The sequence below is a fragment of the Alligator sinensis genome, unplaced genomic scaffold, assembly GCF_000455745.1.
Source record: "Alligator sinensis unplaced genomic scaffold, ASM45574v1 scaffold1485_1, whole genome shotgun sequence".
In the NCBI taxonomy this organism is placed as follows: domain Eukaryota; kingdom Metazoa; phylum Chordata; order Crocodylia; family Alligatoridae; genus Alligator; species Alligator sinensis.
Genome location: NW_005842962.1, coordinates 20886 through 41202, shown reverse-complemented (window position 1 = coordinate 41202; position 20317 = coordinate 20886). Strand labels below are relative to the sequence as shown.

Below are 20317 nucleotides of genomic sequence, written 5' to 3'. Positions count from 1 at the left end.
CTCCCAGCAGATGGCTGCAAGCCCTCATGCAAGCAGACCAGGCTCTGTGGTTGGCAGCAGCTACCCAGAGCCTGGGCTGGCTGCAGCCAGGAGGCTACAAACATCTGTTTCAGGGTTCCGCATTAGCTCCATACCAGCGGGTGCACGTGCGCGTTGGAACGGACAGTAGGGGAGGGGCCTGAGGCAGCGCAACCCCTGCCTCTCCCCTCCTGCCGGCACAGAGCTAATGACTGGGCTCTGGAGCCCAGTGCAGCTGTTTGTAGCCAGCCTGGGCTCTGGGCAGCTGCAGCAGGCAGCGGGCAGGCTGCAAACAGCTGCACCAGGCTCCACAGCCCTGGCATCAGCTCCATGCTGGCGGGGACTGCACATGCACCTTAGAGTGGACAGCAGGAGGGCTGTGCTGCCTCAGGCCCTATCCCCATCATCTGCTCTGAAGCACACATGTACCCACTGGTATGGAGCTGATGCTGGAGCCCAGAGCAGCTCTTTGCATCCTCCCGGCTGCCACCAGCCCAGGCTTTGGTAGCTGCTGCCAACCACGAAGCCCAGTCTGCTTGCAGCAGGGCTTGCAGCTGAGCCCACCTGACTCCCACCTGCTCTGACCTCAGCCCTGGCCCAGCCCCCCCACCGGGATAAGGCTGACACTGCCCCTTGCCAGGAGCACTGCACCTTTTGCAGGCTTAGCTGTGCAGGGTGGGTGGGTGGTTGAGCTGATGGGCAGGCTCCAGGCTGGGACCTCAGCCAGCTGTGCTGCAGCCTGGGTGCTGGCTCCCTGGGGAAGCACAGGGGCTCTGGCAGGACCAGGGCATTGTTGGGTCACTTTGTCCAGTGGCCCAGGAGTCTGGCTCCATGTGCCCATGCAGCTAGTTCTCTGTGTTTGTCTGCCTCTGTCTTGTTCTGCGTGTCTGTGTGCACACATGTCTGGTTCTGGATGTGTGTGCGCATGTGTCTGTTCTGGGTGTGTTCTGATTCTCTGTGTTTGTGCACGTGGTTCTCTGTGTGCATGTGCATGTGTCTGGTTCTCTCTCTGCTCTCCTTTTTCTTTCTCTTTCTCCTCGTTCTCTTATTTGTCTCTTTTCTCTCTCTCTCTCATTGCAACATGCTCAACAAAAAAGGAATACACAACAACAAAGGCAACATTTATGATTATTAAATATAGTGATATGCAGTGCATCCTGCCATGTACACTCCTCCCACCCCTCCACCCTCGTTTTGTTTTTCTGGCATGCCTGCACTCCAGAACCTTCCAAGGTAGACATTGTGTTTTTTTCGGAACTCCAACCAAAAAAGGTTGCCTACCCCTGTCCTCGGCCATTTCTCTTTTCTATTTTTCTTTGCCCAAAACTATTTTCTATAATATTCTGGTGTCATTTCTAGTCTGTAGAGAATGGCTGATTTTACTTTGTTGTAATTATATTCTTCGTCTCTTGGCAATGCCCTGTAAGCAGGTTGTGCTTTCCCGATCAGTAAGGCCCCTAACTGACTGGCCCATTGGGCCCTATCCAGGCCTACTTGAACAGCTGTTCTGTCAAACACTTAGATGTAGGCTTCTATATCATCTTCCTTAGTCATTTTTGGCATTTTAAACGTTACCCAGTTTTGTCTTAACCATTGTTGTCATTGTACTGCTTGCTGTTGTTGTACTTTTAATATTTCCATGACTACTTGCAGGGTTTGGCCTATCATGTCTCCTTGAGACATCATGTTTGTGGAGTTGAGTCTACACTGAATCATCGAACCAAATGCACCAGTTGTAAGAGGGATCACTACTCAACTTGACTCCCTACTCATGTGATGGATAGCTTTGCGCTCTCTGGAGCTTGCGTATTTAGGGTATTACAGCTGATGTTTATGGTAGGGTTCTTTTTCCTCTAGTTTATCCACCCAGTGTCATCTGCCTTGACTTCGTGTAATAAAGAGAAAAGAAGAAGGGAGGCTAGCTACCTTACTCGGCTGCTATCCTTTCTTCTAGCTAGGGTTTTTCCAGATTCTCCTACTGCAGCTCCTTTCTAGTAGACCCAAATAAACTGGATACTACTGGCTGGGTACAGTCAGGTTACTCCTTACTTAGCATAAATGATTGTCTCAGAGGGCTGCAGGGCTCTAAGCCTCCATTTGAACAAGCCCTCTTGCCTGGTTTTAATGTCGTCTTCTGATCACAGGCTCAGCATTGTGATGGTCGGTCGGTTCTGCATCCTGTTGGTCACCTCTTTCAACTCCTTTGCTTCAGGTAAGTATGGAGACTCCTCTGATTCTCAAAGGGAGAAAGCTCCTTGCTCTCATCCTTTTACCCCTCTTGAGGCAGTCTTTCCTATTCTCCTTTTAGTATAAAGGCTTTATTCCACAGAGTTCCCTCCATGTATGTATGTCTGTCTGTCTGTCTGTCTGTCTGTCTGTTCTCCTCTACTTCCAGTTGCTGCGGGGTGTGGTTTTTAAGTATTCCCTGTCCTGCACCCAGCCAACCAGAACCAGAAGGAACTAATAAACTGGGGCGTTCCTTCTCTTCACGCATCCTGTTCCTTTACTCCTGTTGGGTTCTTCAGTAAGTATTCGTGCTTGGGGCACCCACCCCAGCACTTATTATTCTCTTCAGAGGTTTTTCTTACTCCCTCCTCCAGGCTGGCAGCGCGATCTTCACTGCCACAGGCTTCTAGCATATTCAGAAACTAGAAGATACCACTTGCTAACCAGCATTAATTCCTGATGGTAAATATTTATCAAACTTTATCCTTGAAGAATGAGAAGTGAAGACCAATATTTAGCATGTTTAACAATTTGTTTGGAACCAATCCTGGATTATCTACTGGAGAGAAACTGAGTAAAGCATTCATATGTCTAGCTTTTATGATATTTTAAATACAGCAATTAATGCTAGCTCTGGTACTAACTTTTTATTCTTTTGTACTTTTCTGATTTTTCATTATCTGAATTGTCCTGTACATGTTCAAGAGTATGTTTGCAGGATCACAGTAAAATTCTTAAAAGTTAAAATTATCTGCTTGTCAACTAAAGTTTGCACCGTGCCTAGTGCAATGGGGCTAAGGATCTATAAATGGGATCCCTGTGCTAGCATAATAAAATAATGAAGGAAAGAAATGAAGGGGGATTTGTAAGATAGAAAGAGTGATGAAGGTAAGTCTTTGAAACAGAGAAAACTTTTGAGTCCTGACCTCTGTGGGTGCGTCCAGGCGAGCATGCACATGCCTCTTGCAGTGTCTCAAACCAGTTTGAGATGCTGCAAGAGGTACACTGAGAATGAAAAATGGTTGAGGCACGCTGAGAACAAAAAAAATGGATTTCCAGGTATCAAAAAAAAACAAACCCAACCCAGAAAAGAGTGGCACAGGGCACAAAAAAAGAAAAAACAACCCCAAGGCAAGCTGGGTCTTGGACCTCCAGAGACACCCTGACATTCAGCCAGAGCATCTCTATGGTGCCCCTGCTTCCCTAGCATGCTGCGTTCGGATGCAGAGGCTGGGGCAAGCAGGAGCACTGCAAGGCTGCGGCGTGACCCAGGCACTGTCCCTGGTAAATAGGGACTGGGGCTGGGAGGGATTGTGGGGGTGGGAAATTGAATTTCCAATTTATCAAATTAAGAGCAAGACCTTATAAAGGGGGATAAGGCAAAGTGTCATGTTTACTGATTACATGAATCAGACACAGAGGTACGGACACACCACTCATACAAACACACACAGTTCATTATGCATATCATTACACACAGATGCACACAAACACAAAACAACCATTCCATTTAGATATTATAGTTACCAGCAGCAGTTGTTCAATAATGGCACTGGATAGCCAGTTCAGCCCTTATTGAAAGAGAAAGATCCTGGAGATAGCAGCTTGGAGTGGAGTGAGCAGATGCATCTGTGCACTGAAGAAAGCAGCAGTTGAGAGAGACTCGCCTACCTTAGCATTTTTAAAGTCCTGTTTTATAGGGGTTGGCATCCTTTGTCTCAGTGCTTCAGTGGTTTTCCATACCCAGTTTCTGTTTTTGCAGTTGTTCCTCATCCATCTTCTGCTTATCTCAGCCCAAGGTTAGTTTAGTCATAAAAATTGGTATCTCAGCCTTGGAGTGTCCTTGCTGCCCATTTGGCAGGATGTATGCATTCTTCCTCCTTGTTATCTCCTTTGTGCCCTAGGCCTCAAAGGAATTCTTCAGCCATTTATTAATTAGTTTACTGACTGGTAACTTATATTTGGCACCTTGTTGCTTACATAAACAGTTAAATCTTCTTTTCCCGTCTGTATGCCATTCTCTCACCATTCACCCTTTCACATATGCTCTTACATAAAGGGCATGCAGAGTTCATTCACTTATGTCAAGCAAAGAATACAAAATGGAGTTTTCAAGTTACTTACAGGACAAGACTAACACAGTTACAGTATATTACTATTACACTCTATGTTAACATCAGCTACATCAGTTCATGCTACAGGGGGGAGGCTGTGGTTGTGTGGCAGGACTGTGGGGGGGGGTTGGGGCTGGTTGGGGGGCATGGGTCCCCCACAGGGGCCACAGCCCTGGGCCCTGAACCAGCAGCAGCTGCCATTGGGCACTCAGAGCCTGCTGCTGCCAGAGCCCCCCACAGAGTGGCACCACCCCAGCCATCTCAGACCTGGGGCTACCTGTACAGCTTGTCACAGGGCCACGCACCTTCAGGCAGTACTGGGGCTTCTCAGGCTGTCACCTGGGGTCCAGTACCACTCAGAAACCATGCATCATGGCAGGCTGGGTCCTGCCTCCACAGAACTGGCCTGACCCAATGGTACATGGGGCTCATAGAGGCAGGACCCAGCCCGGTGTGATGCACAGTCCCTGCAAGCAGTGCTGGGCCCTGAGTGACAGTCCAAGTGGCCCCAGTGCTGTCTGAAGGCTCACAGCCCCCTGCCTAGCCGGACCAGATGCATGACAAGCTGCACAGGTGGTGCCAGGTCTGAGACAGCTCGGGCCATGCCACACTGTGTTGCAGAGAGCTCTTGCAACAGTGGGCCCTTGAGTGCCCAATGGCCACTGCTGCTGGGACAGAGGCTGTGGCCCCTGTAGGGGGAACCGTGGCCCCTGTGTGGGGGCAGTCAATGAGTTGTGTGGGAGGGGCTGTGCCCTGCAGGGGCCAGGGGAACCACCCCAACTGAGCAGCCCCCAAACATGCCCTCCCCACACTGGGCCACATTCCCCCCACAATCCACCCACAAAACCCAAACCACACCACAAACCCCTCACCCATATAACCCCAAGTCCCTGCACAAGCCCTATCCCCCCCACAAACCTCACCCTCACAAACCCCACAACCACCCCCACACCTCTTCCCCCCCCAAACCCCACATTCCCACCACAAATTTCACACCCTGCATGACCAGCCAGCCACATGGGATGAGACCTGCTGGCAGGAGCTGCAACTGCAGGACCAACTACCACACTGCAGCCCTGCCCCATGCTAGGACATCTGGCCCCAGACTACGGGGGCTTCTAGTCCTAGGAGCCATTTGAAGGGTGTGATGGTCCGAAGGAAGGGGTGGAGGTGGCAGCAGGGGTGTGTCAGAGAGAGATGGGGATCAGGGATGTGGGAGTACTCTGGGTAGGAAAGACTGCCAGAGCCAGGATTAGAGCCCCTCTGCCCCCCTAAAACTGCCTGTGCAGGGGGATGCTGGCCTGGCAGGAAGGGGCCCAGCTCAGTCCCTGCTCCCCAGTTGAGGACTTCCCAGGACGGGGCAGAGAGCAGAACAGCAGGGGCTGGCACTGCTCAGAGACAAAAAGCAGCAAGTGGAACAGCTGCAGCTGGACTCATGCCCTGGTGCTGGGGCAGAACTGTGGCTGGGAGGGAGCTAGTGGGAGCAGGCAGGGGCTGCGGGTCAGGAGTGAGGGGGCTGGATCAGGGGAGTGGTCTGTGGATTGAGAGTGAGGGGCAAGGGCGGTGGCAGATCACTGGTATATCAGTGCTGCTCAGCACCGCACTTCCTCGTGAGTGAAGGGGTTAGGGGCTGTCAAGAAATACCCCCTTTTTGTCTGCCTCCCTGCTCTGAGTCTGGCCAGCCCCCTCTGTTTTCAAACTCTGGCTACTGGATCCACCTGGTCAAGCTAAGTGACTGGGCTGTAAAAATTCCACAGTGGGGGCGGAGCTCACTCTTCCTTTGTCCTGAGTTTCCCACTGCACAACCTGTGCAATCCTGGTCATTCCACCTGGGGATGCTGATGACTTTTAAAAGGATTGGTCTGCCTCAGCTGGGTTCCAATAAGGCTTGCTTCTGGTTGAAGCCAGGTGATGAGGTCAGAAAAGGTATTTTAAGTGTCAAGTCACCCGGTCTAGGAGCTTCCTCAGGAAGGCATTTTGGAAACACACACAGAAACTTGGGCCTTGAGAATTCTCTGGATGTATATGTGAGTAACATACCTGAAATTTAGCCAGTATACTAGGGTTATGTATCTTTAGCCACGTGTTAAAAGGGCCAACAAGCCTATTCTGTTTTGCTCAAGGCACTTTTTTTGTCTAGTACTTTTCTATCTTGTACTCCTTCTCCATTCTCCCTCTCCCTGATTAATAAAAGCAAAAGTTACCTGCATGAAACATGCTAGCTGTGAGGAGAGAGAGGTCAGACAGCCTTTATAGCTCCCTTTGTTCAGCTAGCTAATGTGCACAAGTTCTTTTTACTTGTTCTCCAGCAGAGGAGGTTACCTTTGAATACTTTGGGTGAACAGAACCACCCTAAGATACCACGGTGGGGCTAAGCACCCCCAAGATTGCAGGATCTGTGTACCCCAGGCTGCACAGAGCCCTAACAGAGACAGGAGCCTGGGTGGTGGCAGCAATTACCCCAGGCTTGTGGGTGTGGTCCAGGAAGGGGGGAAGCTAGAAGTGGGATCCCCAGGGGAGACACCTGAAGTGTGGTTTTGGTTGGGCACAGTGAGGCAGGTGACTTAGTATAGTAGCACCCCCTATTGTCCCACAACAGGGGCAGGTTTGATTTTTCTATGACAAAAAACCCAAAAGTAAATGCCAAAGTGTATAGATATTTAGAATTTATTTTATGATGATGATAGAGGCACTGGTAGGCTTCCAAACTGCTTTACCTACCCACTGCCCCCCACCACATGGGGGGCTCTGCCATGAGCCCTCCAACCCCCAACCACTCTCCCAGCTCCCTGCCCCCCATGGCTGCCCCGCCCGCCCCAGCTTCTGTCCCTTAAAAAAAAAAATGTAAAAACCCCAACTCACAAGCTGCTGCCAGGGGGGGGGGAATTCCCACTGCCCTGTGCTGCATGGGGGACTCTGCCAGGAGTCCCCAGAAGCGTCAATGGCCAATGAAGCAGCTGGTGAGTTAGGACTTTTTTTTTTTTTTAAGGGCCAGGAGGTGGGGCAGACGGGGCAGCCATGGGGGGAGGCTGGGAGAGCGGGCAAGGGTCAGGGGCTCATGGAAGAGCCCCTCACATGGTGTGGGGCAGTGAGGGAAGTGGGGATCACCCCCCCACCTGGCAGCAGTCAGTGAGTGGGGGCTTTTATTTAAGGAACTGGGAGCTGGGTCTGGGCAGGGTAATGGGGGGGAGAGTGGGCAGAGGTCAGGGGGTGCTCAGGGGGGCTGAGGGAACAGGCAGAGGATGGGGCCTGGCAGGGATCCTCCCATGGTCCCCTCCTTACCAGCATGGATTCCAGGTCCAGCTCTCTGCTGCAGCCAGCGAAGGACTGCCTGAATCGCCAAAGATCTCTGAGTCTTTTCTGAATCAATTTGGAGAGCTTCGAATTGATTTGGACCTTTTAATTGGTCTCCTGATTTAATTAGGAGATTCAGCCACCGAATTGGGCCAAATCACCTCTGAATTGAATCAGCTCCTGAAGCTTCCCACAGCCCTATTGACAAGCATGGTAAGTAACAGGAAAAGCATATCTTTCTCTAGCTGCATTACTCAGGCATGCTTCTTCCTGACAGGCTCTACTGAGTTCTTCCTCCTTGATGTCATGTCTTTTGACCGGTACGTGGCCATATGCAACCCACTGAGGTATGCCATAATCATGAGTACTTGCATCTGCTTTCAGCTGGTGGCTGCATCATGGACCTGGGGGTCCCTAGCTTTGATCACACCCACCAACCTAGTAAGTCAGCTACCATATTGTAGCCCCAACGTCATAAACCATTTCTTTTGTGATGTGGCACCATTGGTCAAGTTATCATGTTCTGACACATATATCATCGAGGTGCCATGTCAGGCTTGCTCCTTCTAAGTTCACTTCTGGTGACAGTGGTGTCCTACACCTTCATCATTGCAACAGTCCTCAGAATCCCATCTGCCACTGGCTATAAGAAGGCTTTCTCCACCTGCACTTCACACATTGTTGTGGTAGCACTTTTCTATGGAAGCTCTAATCTTCATCTGCATTAGACCCAGGAAAAGCCACTCTTTGGACCTCAACAGAGCAGCCAGTATCCTGAACACAGTGATGACTCCATTGTTGAACCCTTTCATCTGTAGCCTCCGGAACAAGAAAGTCAAAGAGGCTCTGAGAGAGATCCTCAGAAAGAAAATATATTATTTTAAGAAATCCTGGGGTACTTAACTAAGCTTCTTACAGAGGAAAATATTGAAAGAAAAATGGTAAAATCTTCAAAAGTGCTTAAGTGACTCAGAAGTCAAAGTTACATTTTGAAAAAGTTACTTAGGCACTTCAAAGTCAATGAGGCCTAAATTTCTAATACTGAACTAACACTGAATCTATTATTTTACAAATACAAGCCTTTATTTTCCTGTGACAGGTAAAATTTGACTAGTTCTGAGGCTGTGAATTTTCATTCCTTAAGAGTTGATATACATGATGTATCATTTCTTTGTGAGCTAAATTAATATATTTATGAGATTCTTCACAGTTTGTAATTGCTGTTTTGATAATATTGACAAATTGGTGAGAATTATTTAAACCCAAATTTCAAATGACACTTTTATTCTGTTTCTTGGAAGGACTTGGGATTTAGACATAAAGCTGGTAAATTTCAGCTAGAATTTTCAAAGAAATGTAAGGAATGAATGCACTAAATAAGCATTTAGAACCAATTCCAGGTTTTAACATTGACATAATTCATGTTTTTATGTAAGTCTTAGTAAGATATATGTTTTCCCTGTACTGTTCATTTTTCTTCAGAGAAAGAAAAAAGAGCCTGCTTTGTCTAAAAGGGTTTTGATTATTATTTGAGAAAAATAAATGAGAATTTTCACTGAGAACCATTTCGATATTAGAGAAAATATTAACTGGATTTGTGTGTTTACATTCATTGAAGTCCTTTGAAAATCACAGTCAAAGTGACTGGGGAACTGATATATACAGATATTGTATAACTTGTTTACACTCATGCCTCCACCAATGGAAGATTTGGGAACCGATTCTCGACCCTTGACCGGGGTAAGCGTTTTGAAGAATTTAGCTCTGAGAATGGAAGAATTTCTGGTGCTGGTCTTATGGAGTAAAGGAAGCCTTGTGCTGCCACTCCAAGTCCCTAAGAGAGTCCATGGGACTGGCTGAGGGCCCAGTGCAGGGCCACAATACAGTGGGACATCATGAAATGAAAACAGCCAACTTTCAAGAACCAAAATCTGGAACAGTCTCTCCAATGCTCCACAGTGCTCTGGAACCAGTGCAACTGCCTGATTGTGGCACTAGGCTGAGTCTTGCTTTATCCTCTTAGTGGATCCAGCAGGATGCTACTTGGTGCAAATCCAGGAAGGATTCTTCAAATCTAAGGTTCAAGTTCAATTTCAGGGCATCCCTGGGGACAGTGGGACATAATCCCAAAATCCAAGCCTGTCTTGGGGAATATGAAATGATCTATCACTCTACATTTTAAAGGCCAAATGTTGGAAATGACCTCTTGGCTCTTAGCAGAGCTGCAACTCTTTCTGTCAATGACTGATTTATAAACCTTCCCCACAGGTAATAAACCATCACTCTATCATGCATTTATGTTGTGAGTTTGACTGCCCTCTTTAAGGCAGCACCAGTTTAATTCAGATTACACCTGTGTCCCTCTGGCCTCGTCTTTGTGATCATATCCCCATCTGGTGGCTACACTCAGCAACTACATAGAGCAACTGTAAATCACAGGTGATGGCAAAGCTAGTATCTCATTTATAGGAAAATTCAGGTGGTTAGGAATTAATTTATCTTCTTAATAAGCCCAACAAAAAGTAAAATCAAACAACAGTAATTGCAAGGAGAAGAATTGAGAAAGGTGGTCATGAAAAGGTCAAGATTACACATGGAAAAGTATAGTTTCAAAATAACAAAAAACCCTTGCATTTCACTTTTCAGTTCTTATGTTTTCCATGTTTTTAAGAATATACTGACATAAAATAAAGGTGGCTTATAAGACTGTATGCAGCCTCACATGCAACCAGTAGCACAGCATAAATAGTTCAAATTCAACTTTCACACCAAAAAAATCATGTCATTGAAATTGACATCCCTCCCTTGCATGCCCCCCCCCAAAAAAAAAAGATGATGAATGAATTCTGAATATTGTCATTTTTCTGGTTAAAAAGCTTTGATATAAAAGAGATTAATCATTACATGATTGAAGTCTGGATCTAGATCTGGAGGGCTCTGGCACAGACTGGAGCACTCAGAGATTGGGAATACAACCAGAATGACTGCCCTTACCCAGCACCTGCCTACCTGAAGACCCTGAATCAGGGACAGTGCTTTTGGGACCCTCCCTCTCTGTAGTCCCTGCTAAGAACTAGTAGATTGTTTCTTCTGAGGTTTTCACCACCCCTGTTCAGGAGCAGTAGAGGGGGCAGTGGGAGGGCAGGTGGGTGGCTCAGCAGCCTCTGGGTTATGCTTCTCTTTACTGGCTACAGATCTTCCAGACTGATTCAACTGACCTTGCCTGGACCACCGCTCCCCTTCCCCTCCCCACCTGCACTGACCTGCTGCTCTATCTCTTTGCATAGAAAGTCACAATTAAAAGGCTAAGCAATCTCAGTAAGATCCTCCCTAGTCTTTTCTCCCAGGTACTAAGCCATAAAATAATTTATAGCCCTAAGGTCCTGGGGGACAAAGTTGAGGTGACATGCAAGGATCTGTGGAACTTCCTGAGCCTTACTGAAGCTGTCTGAACATATTCAGACTCTGTAATCTGCCTTCTCAAACAGAGAGGTCCCTTTAAAACAGTGCTTCTCAACCTTTTAAGACTCAAAACTCCCTGCAGAAAATGCCAGCTCTTAGTTTTTTCCTTTTTTTTTTTACTACAGAAAAATTATAAAATAATTCTTCTGTTGCAAAAAATTCAGAAGGGCCATGAAATGTCCGAATGTTTTTAATACGCTGAATTCCTATTTGAAGTCTCCGGATTTATCTTGTGAACCCCGTTGCACCCTGAAGAGTGCTAACAATGCCCGCACTTCATGGTATCCTTGAAAGGATCACAAGGCACCCTAGAGTGCAGCAGAACCCTGGTTGGGAATCATTGCTTTAAAAAAAGCTTAAGACTCAGGCTGAGGCAAGAGCCCACTGGGATCCAGTTTCTATTCCAAGTATTAGACCTGTAAGTGGACTTAAGTGTCTAAAAGCAATTATATTACATCATGTTCATGTACCTGAAAATCTGTATTGAATCTGGTTTTGTAACACATCAGCATCTAACCTTTAGGACTGAGCCACAAAAAAATGCATTGAGGAGGAAGAGGACCCACCCAACTTTTGCATTAACAGTTTTTCAATGACTCAAGTGGGGGTTGTGGGGAGTGGATAGGATCACTCTTAGCCACCAAGGTCCACTTATATATCTACAAGATGGAACACAATCCAACTCTGTGTGCTCTTCCTGAGGATAGCCAGAACCACCCCAGCTCACTGGTGGGGAGGAAATTCACTCAGCCAAGTGCAGCATGAAAAAAGGGTAACTAACTTATGGAAGGTTTGCCTCTGGGCCTCTGCACCTGATCTGTGTGCAATGTGTCCAGGGAATAAGTCCCACCAGGCGTTAAAAGAAAGACATAGATAAACAGCCTTCTTACATCCCTTATTAGTAGAGCATTACGTTCAGCTACAGCCAGGTCATCTTCAGAGAGCAACCAGTTTGATTCTACTTCTGCCGGTTTCATCTCAGAATGAAGACTAGATGGCTGCTGAGATAACTGTGCCTTTTCTATCCAGTTCTATGAGTGGTAGGAAAATGGTTATTAGATACAGCACAGGCAATGAGGCAATGAGCCACTGGAGATGGACCATAGTGTAGGATGAGAAAAAGAAACACACGGCCATGAAGTATGTTTGTTATTTCAATCATTTCTATTCGGGGATTCACATAAAAGGAAAATTTAAGAACCTAAATATAAATTGCAATTCATATTCTTTAAAGAATTTGCTGTCAATTTATTCAAACTATCTATAACTGTATAGATATTCAGTGCTTCCTGCACTTAATTCTGACTTTTCATCAAAGCCCTATCACCAAAATTATTTTAATTTGTAATAGCTAGAATATTTTTGCTATTTTCTACTGAAAACTCCTTATATTAACACCTGAAAAAAATACTGTTAAAGTTTTTTTTCTTTTTGAAATAAAGGTAAAAAATGGTGAAGACAAGGACATGTTTTGTAATTCTTGGTTATCTGGAGACACTGTTGAGGAAATCAATATTGTGGAATATTACCAGAATTTCAAATCCATATATTTTATTGCATCTGTGCTTATTTCTGTTCTGTAGGAATACTTAGAAGATGTTATCAAGGAACAAGGACCATGCTTAATAGCCTATACGATGTCTAATAGTACCTGCAAATTCATAATCAGTGCTGAACCAACTAGTCACAATCTGTCAATCTTGACCTTGTCAGGGGCATATAGGAAGTCAGTAAGGGAGGAGCCCAGGTCTCCTGCTCTCTGCAAACTCCTGCAGTGCACATTTGCCCAAACTGCTGCAGGAGACATCCATCTGCTGTAAAGAGGTAAGTATATCATAGACATAGTTAGACACAGACCATGCCCAAGAGACAAGTGATAGAGCTGCATGATGCAAACAAAGAGGGAAGTCTAGTCAGGATTTGGGGTCACAAATCACTTGTAATCAGGTAGCAGGCTTTCTACCTGTTGAGCCTGGGTAGGGAGACATTGCATGTAAGCTGCCACTTATGATGATGCAGCTCCCAAGTGCCAGAGAACTCCAGGAGGCGGAATTTGATAAATAAATATATTGTAAACTCAGCAGTGTATAACAAAGCTGAAAAATTTCAGGCAAAACCTGTCAATTTTCAGTTTTCTTAATGCTGCCTTGTATATATTGTAAATATACAAATTTGGGGTGGAAAAATTCAATAATTCCAATGGCGATTTTTCTTACAATAAGTGAAAAGTTTCTGTCCATGCTGAGGCCATTATAAACAGGAGAAACAGGGTCATTACCTATGTTTCTCTGATCCTGACTGTTACCTTCTTCCTTCTCTCCACAGGCATCACACATTACATGGGAAGGAGAATGTCCAACTGGACCACAGTGACTGAATTTCTCCTCCTGGGGTTCTCCAACACTTGGGAGCTGCAGATTTTACACACCATTCTCTTTCTGGTGGCATACATGGCATCCCTGATTGGGAATCTCCTAGTTATCGTGGTTATAGTTCTTGACCACCACCTTCATAGCCCCATGTACTTCTTCCTGATGAATCTGTCCATCCTAGACCTTGGAACTATCTCTGTCACCATTCCCAAATCAATAGCCAATTCTCTGCTGAACACCAGGTCAATTTCCTATGCTGGATGTGTCGTCCAAGTCCTTTTCTTCTTCTTCTTCCTTGCAGCTGACTTCTCTTTCCTTACCATCATGGCATATGATCGATACGTTGCCATCTGCAAACCACTGCACTATGAGACAATCATGAACAGGAGAGCTTGCATCCAAATGACAGCCAGTGCATGGATCTGTGGTTTTCTATATTCTGCGCTGCACACTGGTAACACCTTCAGTGCATCTTTCTGCCAAGCTAATATCATCAACCAGTTCTTCTGTGAAATCCCCCAGCTACTCAAGCTCACTTGCTCTGATTCATACTTTAGACAGCTTGGAATAATTGCTGTTGGTGTGTGTATAACCTTTGTCTGTTTTGTTTTCCTAATTGTATCATACATTCAGATCTTCAACACGGTTCTCAGAATCCCATCTGAGCAAGGCCGGCACAAAGCCTTCTCTACCTGCCTTCCTCACCTCATTGTGGTCTCCTTGTTTATTAGCACTGGTACCTTTGCCTATATGAAACCTATATCCAGATCCCCATCAGCTCTTGATCTCATGGCAGCCATTCTCTATTCTGTTCTGCCTCCAATAATCAATCCAATTATTTACAGCATGAGGAACAAGGACCTTAAATGTGCCCTGAAGAAAATGATCCAGTGCAGGTAATTCACCAAGAATAAGACATTCCCAGGGATGGAGCCAGAGCGTGAGGTGGTGCTGCAGTGTGGTTTTACCCCTTCCACTGCTGCTGCCACCACTGTCCACCAGCAGTCCCCAGAGCTGCTTCTTCCCCACTCCATCTGCAGGCAGTGGCTACAAAGGGCACCAGGCTCAGCAGGGGGCAGCAGCAGTGGCGCACAGGTTCCTCCAGCATCTGCTCCTAGTCGGTGTGAGACACCTACAGGGGAGGAGAGTGGGGACATGTCAGTCAGAGACATTCCCCCACTCCATTCTCCTGCTCCCTGCCCAGATCCCCACTGTCCCCCACCAACCACTTTAGGAAATTCTGGATCCATCCATGGGTGTTCCCAGTTCTCTGATGATTTCAATGATATGCTCTGTGCCTTTACTGATATAATCGACTTGTAGCATAATTGATGATAACATGATAACTCCATGCTGTCTCTTTATGAAAACTGAAGTCACTTACAGAGGTAAAAATCTAGACTGTCTACCACATCTAGTTCTAATTTGCACTCTTTCATCTCACAGCAGCACCTCCAAACCCTAGCTTTCACTGTCTTTGAACAGACTTCTACAGAGTCAATTGAAGGTTCCTCAACCGGGTCAAACACCAGGTGTTCCAAGAAAATCTATGCCTTTGGACCTGGGATAAATCTTGACCATTACCTTGATGTGTTTTTCCCTTATTTCTTGTTAACACCTACTAGGAACAGCTTGGTATTCTGCATGAGACTGTCCTATGGGCTTGCCATAGAGTTCTTATTATGGTTTTTGTTAATATTATGTGACTCCTCAACCCTCAGTCCTGTGTGTGCCACAGGCACACATGGAGAAACATAATGCTGACATGGGGAACTGGGGACAGATCTTGATCCCACCAGTTATTTTGAGAAACCAGAACAGTCTGTGGTTTTAACACCAATGACATACTGGTAAGTTGGCACTGGGCTGGGTCCCAGTCACAGAGCCACAGTTGGTAACTCTGACAGTAGGGGGACCCTGTGACTGACTCCATGACTGGGATCCAGTCCAGTGCCAACAACTGGGGACTGGGACTCTGGGGCCAGCTCTCAGGGGCAGTAACCTGACCAATCAGAGAATTTGTTGATACAGAGTGAACCTCTCTAGAGAGGTCAGCCAAGATTCATAGTGGGGTGAAGCTATGAGACTATGGGTGAAGACCTGTGTATAGGCTGAAACTGTATAGTAGTTCCAGCTAGGGTTCTAAGCTAAATACCCATGTCTGGTTCTGGCTGGGAATTCAGCCAGGCAGCATGGGCAAAAGCAGCCTGCAGATATGTCTGGGCTGGTTCTGGCTATCCTCAGGAAGAGCACACAGAGTTGGATTGTGTTCCATCTTTTAGATATACAAGTGGACCTTAGTGGCTAAGAATGATCCTATCCACTCCCCACAACTCCCACTTGAGTCATTGAAAAACTGTTAATGCAAAAGTTGGGTGGGTCCTCTTCCTGCTCGATGCTTTTTTTTGTGGCTCAGTCCTAAAGGTTAGATGCTGAAGCGTTACAAAACCAGACTCAATACAAATTTTCAGAACCTCCTGAGGTTCTGGTGTGTTGGTGGCAGGAGCATCAACTTCAAGGAAGGCAGAATAGCAACCTAGTCTTGGAGAGTGCCTGAGGTCCATGGTTTAAACAACGATACGTGCTGAAGTCCACTTGACTTAAGTAAGGTAACCTCCTATCACAAGTATGATAGGAAGCCGGGAGCAGAGAGAATTAACCTCTCTGCTGAAGAACTATGTGAAAGAGCAGAGAAAGTTATTGGGACTCCAAGACATTTGTAAGCAAGGTTGCAGAAAGTGCCCAAAGCAGTGTTGTGTGTTTGCTCTGGAGACAATAAAGTGGAAGTTACAGGTGCAAGCCAGAATGTTAACCAGGCAAAGCAGCTTCAAGGAGCTTGGATACAGTTAAAAAAAGAGCAGGAAGGGTCCAGCCCCGGCCCAAGATCAGGGATGGGGGATGTGAAACAGAGATGCCTTGTGATCCTGTATGCCACTAAAATTTGCTTTTTGGAGGTGGCCAATCATCCTAGGGGACACAGGGGAGACAAGTATGTTAAGGCAGGAAGTGTTTACAAAAACATAGAGTGCAGTTGTGTAAACATAGGGTTTTTTTCTCTGAGAAGTTATTTTGAGCAGAAGGAGATGTGCTGAGCCATGGGGGGAAGTGGGTCTTATTGGAGTTTTGAAGTTCTTTTTTAGGGCTGGAAAAAGTATCCCAAAAGATTGTATGTGGTTTGTTGATGGATCTAGTTGTTATAAGGAAACCCCAGAAATGGAGTTCGCTGTGGTAATTGTAAAACCAGGCTGCAGGGACAGTTGCTTTGCTGTCAGAAAAAGTCAGTGCTTTGCTGGATTGGTTTGCAGAAAGCAAGGTTAGAAGGGGGCCACTGACAAGCATGGATTATGAAGTCTGCAGCCCAGAAAGGATATGGTTACAGTAGTGCTATTAGAGTTATAAAAGGTCTGTCAAGGGAAAGAAAGGCTGAAAGTTAAGGGAGACTCACACAGTCAAAGTTAAGGCCCAGAAGAAAGTGTGGGGACTTCAGAGAACTGCTGAAAAGAGACAGAGTGAGAGATCTATGGAAGAGCCTGAGAGGACAGACCCACAAGGCATGTCCACACAGGTAGGCACTTGCACTTGCAGCAGCTCAAATAGAAGCGGCAAGCTTCACAGTCACCCCAGTCTCCTGCCCCTTCAGCAGGCAGAGGGAGACCCTGGCTCACCTGATGCTCGAGTATGCCAGGCTGCAGCCCCTCCACCTCCACTTCCACCTCCAGAACCTCCTCTTGAGTTTCTGGATGAATTTAACCTCCCATCTTTTTATTTTTGGGCACCCCATCCATGGCCCCACCAAGTCCTGGGACCTCCTGGTCAACCTCCTCCTGGCCCTAGTCAAGTGGGCCCTGCATATGACCAGGAAGGAGGCTCTGGCCCGGAAGTTGCCCAGAGAGTATGGGGCCACATTCCTCTCACTTATCCATGCATCTTTTCAGGCAGAGAACCATTGGGCAGCATCCACTGGCTCCTTGGATGCCTTTGAGGACTGGTGGGTGTGGCCCAGTGGGCTCTGCTCGGTGTCCTTTAACCCCCACATCACTCCTATCCTGCTTTTACCTTAGCAGTCCCAGAAAAAAAAATTAGTTGTATCTTTCACCCTTTGGCCCACACAGTGGGGGCTATTAGTTAGACTGGTGGGCCTTAAGGCTCATGTTAACTGGAAGATACAAATAGAGAGGAGCTTCTGGGGCCCAACCACTTGGTATCTGGGGGTCACTATCCCTTGTGCCAGGTGGACTGCTGAAGCAGCATCCCAAATTCACTCTTTAAAATACCCAGATTCCATGTTCTTCCACAATTACAACAAAAGATTACTAGAAAGAGAGAGGGAGAGATCACTTGGGCAATGTTTTATTGCTATACTAGCAAATTGTCTGTCAAGAATGATGATCCAGTGGGGACAGAAGTCCGCTTTCCCCCTCCCCACACTGTCCAGCCCATTTCCCCACCACCCACCTCTTCCCCACCACTGGTTCGGGTCAGGGCCCATTCCCTGCCTTCAGCTCTGGATCCAGGCCAGTTCCCTGGATCAGCTCCAGGCCAGTTCCCTCCCCTCTGCTTTGGCTCAAAGACCATTCCCCTCCCTCCCCCACACTGTGGGTCTGCAGGACACACTGGGCCCCAAAGGCCCTGTTCACCATGAAGGGGGCACCGGGTGGGCCAAGCCATGGGACCATTGGAGCCTGGTGGCTCCTGCAGAGATGCAGCACCAGAGAGTTGGTGAGGCATGTGGCCCCCAGTCTGTTCATGGGGAACGGGCAGTGGCACCTGTGGACTACACTCAGCCTCTGCTCCCTGTCTCACTGCCATAGCTTTGATAGTGGCGCGGTGCAGCGCCTTGTGCCTCTGCCTCTGCACACCCTGCACATCCTGCCATGCACCCCAGAACCTCCACCTCCTCACACTGCGCAACCTGACCACCTGCCCTGCTCCCTGGCCCCCGACTACCCCTGCCCTCTCTCCCTCCCCCTCCCCTTCATCCTGTCTGTCTGTATATTTTCTCTAACACTCCAGGCCAATCACCACCCTCCCTGTGAGCAGCACATGTGCAGTTGGCCCAGAGCATTATGGACAGAAAGACACACAGATGGAAGTGCTAGGGCTTTTACTATATTAGAATTTACAATGTTAAAGTAATTTAGAAGCCTATGAGTATCACTATCATCATAATCAAATTCTAAATCTCTATATGTTTTGATGTTTGCTTTTGGTTTTCTTATCACATGATGGGTGTGTGATGGGGGGATATGGGGTTTGCAGGAGAGGGGTGGAAAGGGGCATGGGGGATGTGGGTCCGTGTGGAGGGATGTGGGGAGATGTGGCTCAGTGTGTCGGTAGGTGTGGAGGGTTTGTGGGTGGGACTGTGTGTGGGGAGCTGCTTAGGAGGTGTGGGTCCCCTACCCCCCACACAGCACATGGACTGCCCCCCAAGTCTTGCCCACAGGGCCCAGAGCCCACCTACAGGGGCTACTGCCCACCCTGCAGGGCTCACATGCCCGCCCCCCCTGCCAGCCCTGGCCTCCTCACATGGCCTGCACCACCACCAGCAGCAGCCATCAGGGCTGCTCAGGGTGCAGCCTCCCTGCATTGCACAGGACAGCGGGGGAGCAGCAAGGCTTGGCCCCACCCAACTGGCACCTGCACTGCGCTGCTGCTGCTGCTGCTGCATTGCACGGGTGTGGCATGGCTCAGCAGGGCACTGTTCAGTACTGTGCACTGTTAGGCAGCTCAGAACCACTCAGGCTGAACAGTGACAGGCCCAGCAGCCCCGAGCTGCCTAACAGTGTGTGGTGCCATGCAGTGCCCTACCAAGCTAGGCCACACCTGCGCAATGCAGCAGTGGCAGCACAGGTGCCAGGCAGCCAGGGCTGAGCCCCACTGCCCCATACCCCACAGAGGGATTGTGCCATGAGGCCCCGAGTACCACTGCTGCTGCTGGTAAACTGCGGGTGGTGCGGGAGGCTTAAGCCAGGTCAGGGAGTGAGCTGGAAGCTGGTGCTGGTGCTGGTGCTGGTGCTGGTGCTGGTGCTGGTGCTGGGCCAGGGGAGGGGAAAGCTGGAGGCTGGAGCCAGGCTGGGGAGCAAGTAGGGACCTGGAGCCAGCAAGGAGGGATGGAGTCATGGGGGAAGCAGGTGGGGGCCCCACCCCTCCCAAGCTGCCCCTCCATGATCTCCTGCAACCTCAATAGTCCCCACCTCTCCCCCAGCCCACCCACCACCTACTTACCTGGAATGGAGCCCAGGTCCCAGTCACTGCAGCCTGCAGTGTGCTTCAGCACCAGGGAAAGCGTCAGCCATAGACATGCTCTGGTTGGCTACCAGAGTTTCTCTGTGGAAGACCTGAGCCTCCAGTTACCTCAGGGCATGGTCTGGGACTGTGCCCTGCCCTGCTTTTTTCCCCCAGGGTATTTTTTGGTACCTGGTACCAACAGAGAGCTTCAAAACAGCCTTGAAACGAAACGAAGCAAGTCAAAACATTTAAAAATTTTTGAGTTTCAAAACTCTAGCTGGGCTTGCCTGCAGGGAAACAGAAACTAAAGTAAGGAGAGGGAGGGGGAAGCAGGGGGAGGAGTGCTCTTGTTATTGACTGTGTAGCTGTCCTGTGACTGTCACCCTTCCCTGAGGTCCTTCCAATCCCAGTGCTCTGTGGGAGGGATGGAAAAACTGCAAAGAAGGCAGCATTGTTTGAACTGCCCTGTTTTCTGCTTTGGCATCGGTTGGGCGAGGGGACACCTTAACACACACACAGTGTCACCCTCCCATGTCACAAGTTTTTCCTGTCAGCAGCTAGAGGTGCAGGGCCCCAGAATGCAGGCTCCCCCTGCACCGGTCC

The 20317-nt window shown here is 48.0% G+C and overlaps 2 protein-coding genes across 2 annotated transcripts in view; one reads left to right on the top strand and one right to left on the bottom strand.

The window, feature by feature from the left end:
- The first annotated feature begins 13465 nt into the window (after window positions 1–13465).
- LOC106722990 (olfactory receptor 14A16-like) lies at window positions 13466–14386 on the top strand. The gene has a single exon (XM_014526109.1). The coding sequence runs from the start codon at window positions 13466–13468 to the stop codon at window positions 14384–14386; it is 921 nt and encodes a 306-aa protein (XP_014381595.1).
- A 214-nt stretch (window positions 14387–14600) lies between these two features.
- Window positions 14601–20317, bottom strand: part of LOC112548140 (olfactory receptor 14I1-like) — a 24409-nt gene continuing 18692 nt past the window's right edge. Inside the window, exon 3 of the mRNA XM_025192711.1 lies at window positions 14601–14618. Within this exon, the coding sequence (XP_025048496.1) occupies window positions 14601–14618 (18 nt within the window). The remainder of the gene's footprint in view (window positions 14619–20317) is intronic.